Here is a 14,002-nt window from a genome sequence, read left to right on the forward strand (position 1 = left end):
AGTTGGTCAATGAATATCCACGCACCATTTATTCTGAGTGAGATTGGGCACGCCCTTTCTCCATCAGACAGAAGCTTCAAACAACCTCAAATATATTTCCTTTCCTTACAGAAAGGCTATTTACTTGCAGGATTTCTGATTATTCTCACTCACACAGATGAGCAGCCACTTGTGCCCAAATGAATCAGACAGTTGAATGACTCACAGCCGCCCAAGCAAACCATTCACCCCATACGAGATGAGCAGACCTACTCTATTTAACACTTTCTCTATATTTTGAAGCCCTTGTGGCTATTTAACCCGTTCACCTTCTCAGGATGACCTAACTTTTTTACCTGATCAACCCTGCCTAACTTTAGCATCACCACAACACAGGATGATGCCCCACCTACCCGAGCAGACCTCTAACAATGAATTCCTCATTAGAGCGGTAACCGTAGGTCCCAAATTTAGCTAGCCACCTGCCTGTTCAGCCCTCTGGAGCGCTAATTTTAGCTCTCCAAAGCGGTATCCACAGGATTTCTATTTATTTAGACACACCTGGACTTCTACTACGCTTTCCTAAGCGACCTGTAAATTCTGCCCTATTTTTTCTGATACACTTCCTCGACACAGAAAAATAAGCGGTATTACACAGGATTTCTGCCTACCTAAGCAGCCTATAAACGATACACTTCCTCGACACGTTTATAGCGGTATTCGCAGGACTTAACATGTTATTGTCTGATCGCTCAACCAGATGGACAACCGCCCGTGCCGAAATGACCCAGACAAAGCGATCAGCAGGATGAATCAAATCAATCAAATCAATCAAATCAATTGAACAGACGGTTCAGACGAACAACAGAGTGACATCGACATGTATTCTTAAATTCAAAAGCTCCTAGTCTCTAATTTTCTGGTTCTTAAATTTGGAGAGACCTACTTGGTATTTCTGCAGCTGATGCCGTGCCCCGGATCGGACCACACAAACGTTATACTATATAAGTAAGAACTTGGCTTACCTGTTAAAAGCGGCCGCTTTTGTTTCGTTTCATAACTGCAGATGTACACCGTCTCTGGCCCCTGTTGTCAACTCCTGGCAAGCTCGCCAAATATGTAGTAGAAATATTTGACTCAAAAAGTAGTCAACTTAATAATATTTCTTAAGAGACTGGAACTTGTGAATTTAGACTTGTATTATTTGCATAACAAAGCCGAGCTTGCTCCATGGAGCAACTGCTTGCCCTGAACCGGAGCGCTCCTTTTATACAGACACAAATGCATAGTCACACTGATACAACATAGTTACTCCTCCCTATGTGAATGAATAACATCTTTCTGTATCACATGTTGGCTACTCACGAGGGCTTCTTGCGCTTCTCTAAGTGGGGCCTCTGTGTCTTATTAGTGGCATGACTCAAAAAATTATGTACATACGTACGTTAAAGAACAATCACACTCTGTATTGACTATATTCACTATTCAGGCATGCATCTGGAGTACAAAGTATCAATCATGTTCATTCTGTTTTACCTTTATCATTTCATAACACATTATAAAACATATCAATTAATACTTAAACATGGTTTAAACATGTCATCCATAACCCATTCTCAACCACATACATTTAAGCATTTATCATTTACCATCATCCCTGGCCCTTGAGATTATGTGCATGTGTGAGGTCATAAGGTCATAAGCACAAACAAATGATAACACTAGTTCCATTGTTACTCCAATCTCCACACAGCCATCACGAGGAGTTGTATCTCCATCACATGTCATTGACATACCCAGACCAGCTACAGGGAGTTTATGAAAAACACATAAATGTCTATGCTCTGTATTAACCCTTCAACTGGTTCTCAATCCATAAACATTTTAAGGCATATAGGTGTTTAATTCTACAACATATGTACTTGAAAATCATCTATATAGATTGCATGGAAAATGAGTGGATTTATGTGTTCATGTAAGCACAGTCAAAAAGCAGGTGGAATTTTTTTACATGGTCTAACAATGACCAAAGCTGGGCAAACATAGATGCCATTACTGAGAGGTATTTTCATGAGACTTTTCATTGGATTGCTAATGAGTAAACTCTCTTTCGCAGCCAAACATGTCTCCTCTCTTGCCTGAGTCGTCGGTCAAAGAGAGCCCATCCAAGGTGCTCCACCAATATAGTAACAACATGTCCACACTGGACGTCCACTGCCTGGCCCAGCTGCAGCCCAACCAGTCGCCCTCCTCCAGCACCCATCTCATCTCCTTCCCCGCGGAGAAACCCAAGCCGGACACCCTCAAGGTGACGGTCAAGCTCAAGCCAAGGCCCAGGGCGGTCCACTCAGCTAGCGGGGGATGTGATGACATGTCGCCGCCGCGCCACCACAAGCGCTGGAAGGGCCTGCGTTGGCGCAAATGGAGCGTGCACATTGTTGTTCCCACTAGGGGCACCCTACTGTCCTCTCTGCCCGGTGAGGAAGAGGTGGACGAGTTGCTGAGGAAGCTGGGTGCCTCTCTGCGTCCCGATCCCCTTCCCCGTGACCTTCGGCGTTGCTGCTTCTGCCACGAGGAGGGTGACGGCATGACGGACGGGCCCGCCCGGCTCCTCAACCTGGACCTAGACTTGTGGGTGCACCTCAACTGCGCACTGTGGTCATCGGAGGTGTACGAGACGCAGGCGGGCGCCCTGATCAACGTGGAGCTGGCGCTGCATCGGGGCATGGCGGTGCGCTGCGCCTACTGCCAGCAGACGGGCGCCACCAGCCGCTGCCACCGGTTGCGCTGCGCCAACGCCTACCACTTCACATGCGCCCTCAAGGCCCAGTGCACCTTCTTCAAGGACAAGACCATGCTGTGCCACCTGCACCGGCCCCGGGGCATTGGCGGCGGCGATGGGAGAGGAGGTGACAGGGCCGTGGCGCCCGCCGCTACCCACCACGACCACGAGCTGCGCTGCTTCGCAGTGTTCCGCCGTGTCTATGTGCAGCGCGATGAGGCGCGGCAGATGGCCAGCATCATGCAGCATGGCGAGCGCCGGCACACGTTCCGCGTGGGCAGCCTGGTGTTCCACACTGTGGGTCAGCTGCTGCCCCAGCAGATGGCCGCCTTCCACTCGGCCAACGCCATCTTCCCCGTAGGCTACCGGGCCAGCCGCATCTACTGGAGCACGCGCCACGGCAACCGCCGCTGCCGCTACCTGTGCTCGGTGGAGGAGAACGAGGGCCGGCCAGAGTTTGTGGTGCGGGTGATGGAACAGGGCTACGACGACCTGGTGCTCACCGGCGCCTCACCCAAAGGTAAGGGGGGGGGTTTGCAGCAACAAATGTCCAGGCAGTCCCCCTCTGTTTCAATGTCCAGGTAGTCCATCTGTTTCAGCAAATGTCCAGGCAGTCCCCCTCTGTTTCAATGTCCAGGTAGTCCATCTGTTTCAGCAAATGTCCAGGCAGTCCCCCTCTGTTTCAATGTCCAGGTAGTCCATTTGTTTCAGTCGTTTGAATGTCCAGGTAGTCCATCTGTTTCAGTCAGTTTTATTTTTTATTAACTAGGCAAGTCCATTAAGAACAAGTTCTTATTTACAATGACGGCCTACCAAAAGGCAAAAGGCCTCCTGCGGGAACGGGGGCTGGGATTTAAAAAATAAAAATATCAATATAGGACCAAACACACATCACAACAAGCGAGACAACACTACATAAAGAGAGACCTAAGACAACAACATAGCATGGCAGCAACACATGACAACACAGCAAGGTAGCAACCCAACATGGCAGCAGCACAACATGGTAGCAGCACAAGACATGGTATAAACATTATTGGGCACAAACAACAGCACAAAGGGCAAGAAGGTAGAGACAACAATACATCACGCGAAGCAGCCACAACTGTCAGTAAGAGTGTCCATGATTGAGTCTTTGAATGAAGAGATGGAGATAAAACTGTCCAGTTTGAGTGTTTTTTGCAGCACGTTCCAGTCGCTAGCTGCAGCAAACTGAAAAGAGGAGCGACCCAGGGATGTGTGTGCTTTGGGAACCTTTAACATAATGTGACTGGCAGAACAGGTGTTGTATGGGGAGGATGAGGGCTGCAGTAGGTATCTCAGATAGGTGGGAGTGAGGCCTAAGAGGGTTTTGTAAATAAGCATCAACCAGTGGGTCTTGCGATGGGTATACAGAGATGACCAGTTTACAGAGGAGTATAGAGTGCAGTGATGTGTCCTATAAGGAGCATTGGTGGCAAATCTGATGGCCGAATGGTAAAGAACATCTAGCCGCTCGAGAGCACCCTTACCTGCCAATCTATAAATTACGTCTCCGTAATCTAGCATGTGTAGAATGGTTATCTGAATCAGGGTTAGTTTAGCAGCTGGGGTGAAAGAGGAGCGATTACGATAGAGGAAACCAAGTCTAGATGTAACCTTAGCCTGCAGCTTTGATATGTGCTGAGAGAAGGACTGTGTACTGCAGGGTTCTTCAATTCCGGTCCTCGAGGGCCGAAACACCTCTGTTTTTCATCCTCTCCTTCTAATCAGGGGCTAATTCAGACCTGGGACACCAGGTGAGTGCAATTCACTACCAGGTAGAAATAAAAAACAGAAGTGTTTCGGCCCTCCAGGACCGGAATTGAAGAACCCTGGTGTACCGTCTAGCCATACTCCCAAGTACTTGTATGAGGTGACTACCTCAAGCTCTAAACCCTCAGAGGCATTCTTCTTACCAAACCACATTACCTTTGTTTTGGAGGTGTTCAGAACAAGGTTAAGGGCAGAGAAAGCTTGTTGGACACTAAGAAAGCTTTGTTGTAGAGCGTTTAACACAAAATCCGGGGAGGGGCCAGCTGAGTATAAGACTGTATCATCTGCATATAAATGGATGAGAGAGCTTCCTACTGCCTGAGGTATGTTGTTGATGTAAAGTGAGAAGAGCGTGGGGCCTAGGATCGAGCCTTGGGGTACTGCCTTGGTGACAGGCAGTGGCTGAGACAGCAGATGTTCTGACTTTATACACTATACTCTTTGAGAGAGGTAGTTAGAAAACCAGGCCAAAGACCCCTCAGAGACACCAATACTCCTTAGCCGGCCGACAAGGATGGAATGGTCTACCGCAGTGGTCACCAAACTACGGCCCACGGGCCGGATACGGCCCGTCAGCACATTTGGCCCGGCCCTCTGAACAATACCAGAGACGCTATCGGATTTTTTTCCTATTTGGCCTCCAGAAAAAACATCCTAGGCCCGGCCCTGTCAAAGAGAGAACGGAATAATGGCGAAAAGGTTAGGTAAGAGAAAAATTGATTCAGAATGCAGGGTATTTAACCTGCAGTGGACAAACGATTATTTTTTTGTTCAATGCAAAGAAAAGGCTGTTTGTCTCATCTGTCAAGAGACGGTGGCGGTATTCAAAGAATACAATCTTCGCCGACACTATGAATCCCGTCACAAAGACAAGTACGATAGCTTGCAAGGCCAAATACGAGCAGACAAACTCTCAAAGCTAAAAAGTGGACTACTATCTCAGCAGAATACATTTGTACGCCAAGCTCAGCTGAACCAGGCATCCGTTCGGGCCAGCTTTCGGGTTGCTAAACTGATAGCAAGCAGCGGTAAGCCTTTCACTGACGGAGAGTTTGTTAAGAAATGTATGGATGCTGTCGCGGAGGAGGTGTGTCCCGAGAAGAAAGATGCATTTAATGCCGTAAGTCTGTCGGCGAGTACAATCACCAGACGCGTTGAAGAAATCGGGAGTAATGTATATGCCCAGCTGCAGCAGAAGACGAAAGAATTTGACCTTTTTTCATTAGCACTGGATGAGAGCACGGACGTGCAAGACACAGCGCAACTGCTCATTTTTATTCGTGGAGTTAGCGCAAACTTTGAGATATGCGAGGAGCTGGCAGCCCTCCAAAGTCTCAAAGGGACTACAACGGGAGAGGATATTTTTGACAAAGTGTGCCAAACCATGGAGAAGTTGGACCTGGACTGGTCAAAGCTAGCTAGCATCACGACTGACGGGGCTCCTAGCATGGTGGGCGAAACTCGCGGTCTAATAGGACGCATGAACCGGGAGTTGGAAAAAAGGGGTCTCACCGCCCCGCTACGAGTCCACTGCCTAATTCACCAGCAAGCACTGTGCTGCAAAGTGTTGACGTGGGATTCTGTAATGAAGGTTGTGGTGTCGTGCATAAACTTCATCAGAGCAAAGGGACTTAAACACAGGCAGTTCCAAGAATTCCTGTCTGAACTGGAGTCTACGCACGGAGATGTGCTGTACTACACAGAGGTCCGATGGCTGAGCCGGGACAGAGTTTTGAGGCGTTTTTACGAGCTGCTACCCGAAATTAACGCATTTCTTCATTTAAAAGACAAAACGGTCCCAGAGCTGATCGACCCAGAATGGAAATGGCACCTCGCATTTTTAACAGACGTGACAGAAATACTTAACAGCCTTAACTTGCAGCTACAAGGCGAGGGGAAACTCATTTGCGACATGTATTCACACATAAAAGCATTTGAGGTGAAATTAGCGCTGCTTTTGGAACAAGTGAAAAAGCGCAACTTCGTCCATCTTCCTGCTACCCAAAACCTGTCGACAGAGAACCCAGCGGTCCCGTTCCCAGCTGAAAAGTGCGTGGAAGCACTGGAAATGCTGAAGGCGGAGTTCGGTGTGCGATTCAGTGAACTACATGTTCATGCAAAAGAAATCCGTCTTTTTCAGAACCCCTTTGTTGCCGACATTGATGAAGCCCAGCCTTCATATCAGTTTGAGTTGGCTGAGTTACAGAACTGTGATGTTCTGAAAGACGCATTCAAGCCCAACAGTCTCATTGACTTCTATGCCGCCCTCCCAAACGACACATATCCAAACATCAAAAAACACGCAATGAAAATGTCCACAGTTTTTGGCAGCACGTATATCTGCGAGAAAACCTTTTCTCGCATGAAACTGCTGAAAACTCCGATGAGATCAAGATTGACAGATGAACATTTGCATCAGTGCTTGAGACTGGCTGTAACTAGAATGGAACCTGATATTCAACTTCTCACCAGCCAGATGCAGGCCCACAGTTCACACTGATGAACATACATAGGTAAGCTCACTTTTCTGACTTGAATGAGTCATTCTGAGCATAAACAAATATAATCATAATAAAATCTACTGGGATAAAATCCATCTTTACAACCATACTGGTAGTGAAATGTATTGTGCTGTGTAGGTGCTGTATCACTTAGTTCAGTTTCTCAACCTGCTTCCTTTGTGGTTTTCACAGGGAAGTTGATGAGAGAGAGCTGCAAACAGCGGTGTCTACAAGCCTACTGGAACCTACAAAAGGATTATAAGGAAGGAACACAAGAACTTTAAGAGACTGCTCATATGTGTCAGAGAGATTCTGCTCTGACAACTGAGCTGAACTTTTATCTGTTAAGATTGTGCATGGCACAACAGAAAGTTAATGTTCCATGGCTTTTTTTTCTATGAAGAACCCAGAGAGAGTTATTTAGTTATTATTTATTTCATAAATAGTGTTATTTATTTCCTGTTTTTTCTGTGAAGAACTCAGAGAGGGTTATTTAGTTATTATTTATTTCATTAATAGTGTTATTATTTGTTTCCTGACTTTTTTTCTGTAAAGAACCTGGAAAGGGTTATTTGGTTATGTGTGGCTTTCTGGAAAACAATAAATTTTTTAAGCTCCCCTACGATCGTCACACTTTTTCTGTTACAAACTGACACCGGCCCCCCATCAGAGAAGGGAAAAGTTATGTGGCCCTCACAGGAAAAAGTTTGGGGACCCCTGGTCTACCGTATCAAAAGCTTTGGCCAAGTCAATAAAAATAGCAGCACAACATTGCTTAGAATCAAGGGCAATGGTGATATCATTTAGGACTTTTAAGGTTGCAGTGACACATCCCTGAGCAGAAACCAGATTGCATACCAGAGAGAATACTATAGACAGTCAGCTGAATATTGACAAGTATTTCCAACACTTTTGATAAACAGAGCAAAATAGAAATTTGCCTATAAATTAGGATCATCTTGATCTCCCCCTTTAAATAAAGGACGCACCATGGCTGCCTTCCAAGCAATGGGAACCTCCCCAGAGAGGAGAGACAGGTTAAAAAGGTCAGAGACAGGCTTGGCGATTATAGGGGCTGCAACCTTAAAGAAGAAAGTGTCTAAACGATCTGACCCAGATAGTTTTTTTGGTGTCAAGTTTAAGGAGCTCCTTTAGCACCTCGGACTCTGAACGCCTGCAGGAAGATACTTTGTAGCGGGGCAGGGGAAAAAGAGGGAGGAGCATCGGGGCTAGTCGCATTAGAAGGACTGGGAGATGAGGAAATGTTGGACGGGCAAGGAGGGCAAGGAGGCATGGCTGAGTCAAATAGGAATCCTGACTTAATGAAGTGGTGATTAAAGAGCTCAGCCATGTGCTCTTTGTCAGTAACAACCACATCATCAACATGAATGAGCATTAACAGCTGTGAGGAGGAGGGTTTATTCTCCAGGTCTTTAACCATTTTCCAGAACTTCTTGGGGTTAGACCCACAGAGAGAGAACTGCTCCTTAAAGTAACTAGCTTTAGCCTTCCGGATAGCCTGAGTGCACTTATTTCTCATTTGCCTGAACGAGAGCCAGTCAGCCTGAGTAAGCGTGTGCCAAGCCTTTCGCCAAATGGAATTCTTGAGGTGGAGTAACTCTGCCAGATCACGGCCGAACCAGGGTCTGAACCTGTTTTTAATTCTCTTTTTCTCTATGGGGGGCGTGTTTGTTAAAAATACCACTAAATATATAGAACAGAGGGGATCAAGCTGATTCTATACCAATTTACAGAGGCCAGGTCATGAAGGAAGGTTTGCTCATTAAAGTTTTTTTAGCAAGCATCTATGACAAATCAGGACAGGTCGTTTCACTGAGTAGCCATTATGAACACAGGCTGTAAAACAGTGATCACTAAGGTCATTACAGAAAACACCAGACTGATACCTATCAGGATTATTTGTGAGGATAACATCAAGGAAAGTAGCCTTTTCTGGGTGTTTGGAGTCATACCTTTTTTAGGAGGGCCCATTGCTTTAGGACTTGTTCAGGTGGTTTAAGCATGTCCCAGTTTAGGTCACCTAGCAGGACAAATTCAGACTTAGTGTAAGGGGCCAGGAGAGAGCTTAGGGCAGGTAGGGTACAGGCCGGTGCTGATGGTGGACGATAACACAGTCAACAAAGAGCTATTTGAAAGTTTAATGCTTAAAACCAGCAAATGAAATTATTTGTTTATCCCATATGTAACTGTGTTTTTATCGCACTGCTTTGCTTTATCTTGGCCAGGTCGCAGTTGTAAATGACAACTTGTTCTCAACTGGCTTACCTGGTTAAATAAAGGTGAAATAAAATAAATAAATAAAATAAATATAAATTGAAGGTAAAGATTGCTACTCCACCACCTTTGGTGGAAGCGGGAAGCGGCACAGGTCCTAATACAGGCACTTGTCATCTCCCGTCTGGATTACTGCAACTCGCTGTTGGCTGGGCTCCCTGCCTGTGCCATTAAACCCCTACAACTCATCCAGAATGCCGCAGCCCGTCTGGTGTTCAAACTTCCCAAGTTCTCTCACGTCACCCCGCTCCTCCGCACACTCCACTGGCTTCCAGTTGAAGCTCGCATCTGCTACAAGACCATGGTGCTTGCCTACGGAGCTGTGAGGGGAACGGCACCTCCGTACCTTCAGGCTCTGATCAATCCCTACACCCAAACGAGGGCATTGCGTTCATCCACCTCTGGCCTGCTGGCGCCCCTACCTCTGCGGAAGCACAGTTCCCGCTCAGCCCAGTCAAAACTGTTCGCTGCTCTGGCACCCCAATGGTGGAACAAGCTCCCTCACGACGCCAGGACAGCGGAGTCACTCACCACCTTCCGGAGACACTTGAAACCCCACCTCTTTAAGGAATACCTGGGATAGGATAAAGTAATCCTTCTACCCCCCCTTACCCCACCCCCCCCAAAAAAAAAAACTTTGTAAAGTGGTTATCCTGAGTGGCGCAGTGGTCTAAGGCACTGCATCACAGTGCTAACTGTGCCACTAGATCCTGGTTCGAATCCAGGCTCTGTCGCAGCCGGCCGCGGCCGGGAGACTCATGGGCGGCGCACAATTGGCCCAGCGTCGTCCAGGGTAGGGGAGGGAATGGCCGGCAGGGATGTAGCTCAGTTGATAGAGCATGGTGTTTGCAACGCCAGGGTTGTGGGTTCGATTCCCATGGGGGGCCAGTATAAAAAAATATGTATTCACTAACTGTAAGTCGCTCTGGATAAGAGCGTCTGCTAAATGACTAAAATGTAAATGTAAAATGTTATCCCACTGGCTATAAGGTGAATGCACCAATTTGTAAGTCGCTCTGGATAAGAGCGTCTGCTAAATGACGTAAATGTAAATGTAAATGTTTGGAAGATCTGTCTTGCCGAAAAAGGTTATAACCAGAAAGGTTAACGTCAGTGTTCAAAACACTCTTTCTTAACCACGTCTCAGTAATGACCAACACATCTGGATTGGAGCTTTGAACCCACACTTTCAATTGATCGATTTAAGGTAATAAGCTTCTTATGTTCACGTGCAGAAAGCCCAGGCTTTTACGAGAGCTTAATGTCCAGGTAGTCCATCTGTTTGTCAGTTTTAATGTCAAGGTAGTCCATCTGTTTCAGTCAGTTTTCTTCCATTAGGTGCCTTCTGAACATGACCCAGTTGACCTCACTTATGAATATCCCGTCTGTGTTATGTTGTAGGTGTCTGGGACAAGATTCTGGAGCCTGTGGCTGAGCGGCGTAACGAGTCTGGAACTCTGAAACTTTTCCCCGTCTACCTCAAGGGAGAGGACCTGTTTGGATTCACCGTCACTGCCGTCACCAGGATCGTGGAATCGGTAAGCGCAGAGATGGCAAGAGAGAGTAAAATGAAAAGTCTGAGAGAGTTGAACGTTTTAGGTGGGTGTATAGCTAACCCAGTTTAGTTTTGAATGTTCTTCTCCAAGGCCATTGGTTTGGGCAAATCGATAGTTTTTTGTTAAAAGCGCCAATACAAAATAGCTTCAACTCCATTAAGTGCTTTAAAGGAAAAGGCTTTCCACAGGCACTAAGTACTTTGATGGAGGTTCTCCATCAGACACACTTTTTTAGAATCTGGCTTTTCAGTTGATTATGAAAGCACTTTTTCAAATCGAAGGTTAAGTGGTGTAAGAGATTTATTTAAACAATTCCCTGTAGGAAAAACAGTTCAATATATCCACTTACACATCAGAATGGAAACCTGGAATGTACTATTGAGTGTTTAAATTAAGTTTAAAACTTGAGTGCAGCTTGTAATTAACACGTTTGGTCATTATAAACCCTCATAAACCACTTTTAAATGGAAAAAAATATTGTTTTTCATTATCTGTGCTTGTGCGTGCATCTCCCAGCTCCCTGGAGTGGAGGCCTGTGAAAGTTACACTTTCCGTTTTGGACGCAACCCTCTAATGGACCTTCCCTTGGCCATCAACCCAACTGGCAGTGCCCGCTCGGAACCCAAGACCTGCACCCATGTCAAGAGGTTGGTGTTAAGGTATTCTGTATGATTTTACACTTAAGTTCCTGCCATGTTTGTTTCGGCCACTGTTTTAAATCTCTGGAAAACTTTGTCTTTGTTCCATCCACAACAAGGTGTTCTCTTTTGATCTCCCTCTCTTCTTCAATATCCTCTTTATGAATGTTTTTCTTTAGCATCACTTCACAGATTCCTAGTTAGAGGAAACGAGTTATGAGGTTCCATTGATTTAAATCAATGTAACAAAAACTGCTTTCCTCCATCACTCTTTTCTTGTGAAGTCATCATCCTTCATTGTCACTTCCATCTTGTATGCGTCACTGTTTTAGTGCTATATTAACACATCATTCAGTTTGTTAAATACTGCTAATGTTAAGCATCCTTTTTTCCTGGAATTCTACTTTCTTATGAAGCTAGATGTCGGTATCCCTGCTAGAAAGGGATCTGCTCTTAGCCACACAATAGCTGCTTCTCCACCCCAATAACTAACTCCTGCTTGTTTCTCGTTTGGTGAAACTCTTAGGGCCGCTTTCCCGGAGGCCCAAATTAAGCCTATTACTGGACCTTAAAATGGACCGTCTCCATTAACAATGCCAGTTAGGAGTGGGTGTAATCTGGGTCCAGGAAGCCAACATATACAGTCCCACCCTCCATTCACCAATGTCATACACATAGAAATAGAATTAGGCCTACTACAAAAGTAGTACTGTAATTCTAACTTCCTGTTGTGGAAATGCTTCAGGGTGTCTCGTCTGTTTTGGCTCCTCCTCTTCCTGTAGATCTCACACTTTGTCCAGCACCGGTGGCTCCTCTAAATCCATGCAGACGGTTGGCAACGTGGGTGTGGCGGAAGCACCAGAAGAGGTGACCCCCAAGCAGTTTGCATCCGTCCCCTTCCAGTACCGACGCATGAAGGCAGAGTGGAAGAGCAACGTCTACCTGGCGCGCTCCCGCATTCAGGTGGGCACCTTTGCCACTCTGTGCTAGGGCTACATGCGGCCTCTACACATCACTGATGCAGATTCAATATACTTCTCTAACTTATTAGAAACGTGTCAAGCGATTTTGTTTTGATGCACATTGATTGGGTTATGACTGATATGTCATCATATGATAGCATTCATAGTGGTTGTTTGCTTTCAAAGTCGAGTTCAGTGTTTGAGGTGTTGACCCGCACTGTGTCTGTCCTCTGGCAGGGGTTGGGTCTGTACGCCGCCAGGGACATTGACTCCCACACCATGGTGATTGAGTACATCGGCACCCTCATTCGCAACGAGGTCGCCAACCGGATGGAGAAGATGTACGAATCCCAGGTGAGTTTAGATAGTCAATGCCATATTTTTCCGACAAGACTAGATACACTACATGGCCAAAAGGATGTGGAAAGTCACTGAGCTCTTCAGTAAGACCATTCTACTGCCAATGTTTGTCTATGGATATTGCTTGGCTGTGTGCTCGATTTTATACAAGTTTCAGCAACGGGTGTGGCTGAAATAGCCGAATCCACTATTTAAGGGTTGTCCACATACTCTTGGCCATTTATCCGGCCTCTTAAAAACAGTGTCTCCAGAAAGTATTCACACCCCTTGACTTCTTTTCACATTGTTGTTACAGCCTGAATGTAAAATGGAATAAATACCTACACCCAATAACGTCAAAGTGGAATTATGCTATTTCTACATTTTTTTAAATTATTTAAAAACGAAAAGTTTAAATGTTTTGAGTCAATAATACATTTCATGGACTCACTCTGTGCAATACATGTTTATCATGATTTTTGAGTGACTGGCTCATATCTAAGGTCCCTCAGTCGAGCTGTGAATTTAAAACACAGATTCAACCACAAAGACCAGGGAGGTTTTCCAATGCCTCGCAAAGAAGGGCACCTATGGATAGATAAAAAATAATTTACAAAAGCAGATATTGAATATCATTTTGAGCATGGTGAATCAATATACCCAGTCACTACAAAGATACAGATGTCCTTCCTAACTCAGTAGCTAGAGAGAAAGGAAACCGCTCAGGGATTTCACCATAAGGCCAATGTTGACTTAAAAACAGAGTTTAATGGCTGTGATAGGAGAAAACTGAGGATGGATCAACAATATTGTAGTTACAGTGCATTCAGACCCATTTACTTTTTCCACGTTGTTACATTACAGCCTTATTCCGAAATGGATTAAATAGTTTTTTCCCCTCTCAATCGACACAATACCCCATAATGACAAAGCAAAAATAGGTTTTTAGAGATTTTTGCAAATGTATATAAAATAAAACTAAACTGATATTACATTTACATAACTATTCAGACCCTTTACTCAGTACTTTGTTGAAGCACCTTTGGCAGCAATTACAGCCTCGAGTCTTCTTGGGTATGACACTACAAGCTTGGTACACCTGTATTTGGGGAGTTTCTCCCATTCTTCTCAGAGAAAGGTTGGATGGGGAGCGTCG

General features: G+C 45.6%; 2 protein-coding genes across 2 annotated transcripts in view; both read left to right on the forward strand.

Moving 5' to 3' along the window:
- Nucleotides 1-14,002, forward strand: part of LOC311148977 (histone-lysine N-methyltransferase 2C-like) — a 130,276-nt gene that overhangs the window by 113,021 nt on the left and 3,253 nt on the right. The window contains exons 42-46 of the mRNA XM_084186032.1: nucleotides 2,096-3,281; nucleotides 10,753-10,889; nucleotides 11,424-11,554; nucleotides 12,328-12,508; nucleotides 12,745-12,861. Of these exons, the coding sequence (XP_084042158.1) occupies nucleotides 2,096-3,281; nucleotides 10,753-10,889; nucleotides 11,424-11,554; nucleotides 12,328-12,508; nucleotides 12,745-12,861 (1,752 nt within the window). The remainder of the gene's footprint in view (nucleotides 1-2,095; nucleotides 3,282-10,752; nucleotides 10,890-11,423; nucleotides 11,555-12,327; nucleotides 12,509-12,744; nucleotides 12,862-14,002) is intronic.
- LOC311148985 (general transcription factor II-I repeat domain-containing protein 2-like) lies at nucleotides 5,222-7,674 on the forward strand. The gene is made up of 2 exons (XM_084186039.1): nucleotides 5,222-7,068; nucleotides 7,249-7,674. The coding sequence occupies exon 1, from the start codon at nucleotides 5,244-5,246 to the stop codon at nucleotides 7,053-7,055; it is 1,812 nt and encodes a 603-aa protein (XP_084042165.1). The 5' UTR covers nucleotides 5,222-5,243; the 3' UTR covers nucleotides 7,056-7,068; nucleotides 7,249-7,674.

The sequence above is a fragment of the Coregonus lavaretus genome, assembly GCF_964263955.1.
Source record: "Coregonus lavaretus genome assembly, chromosome: 2".
In the NCBI taxonomy this organism is placed as follows: Eukaryota; Metazoa; Chordata; class Actinopteri; order Salmoniformes; family Salmonidae; genus Coregonus; species Coregonus lavaretus.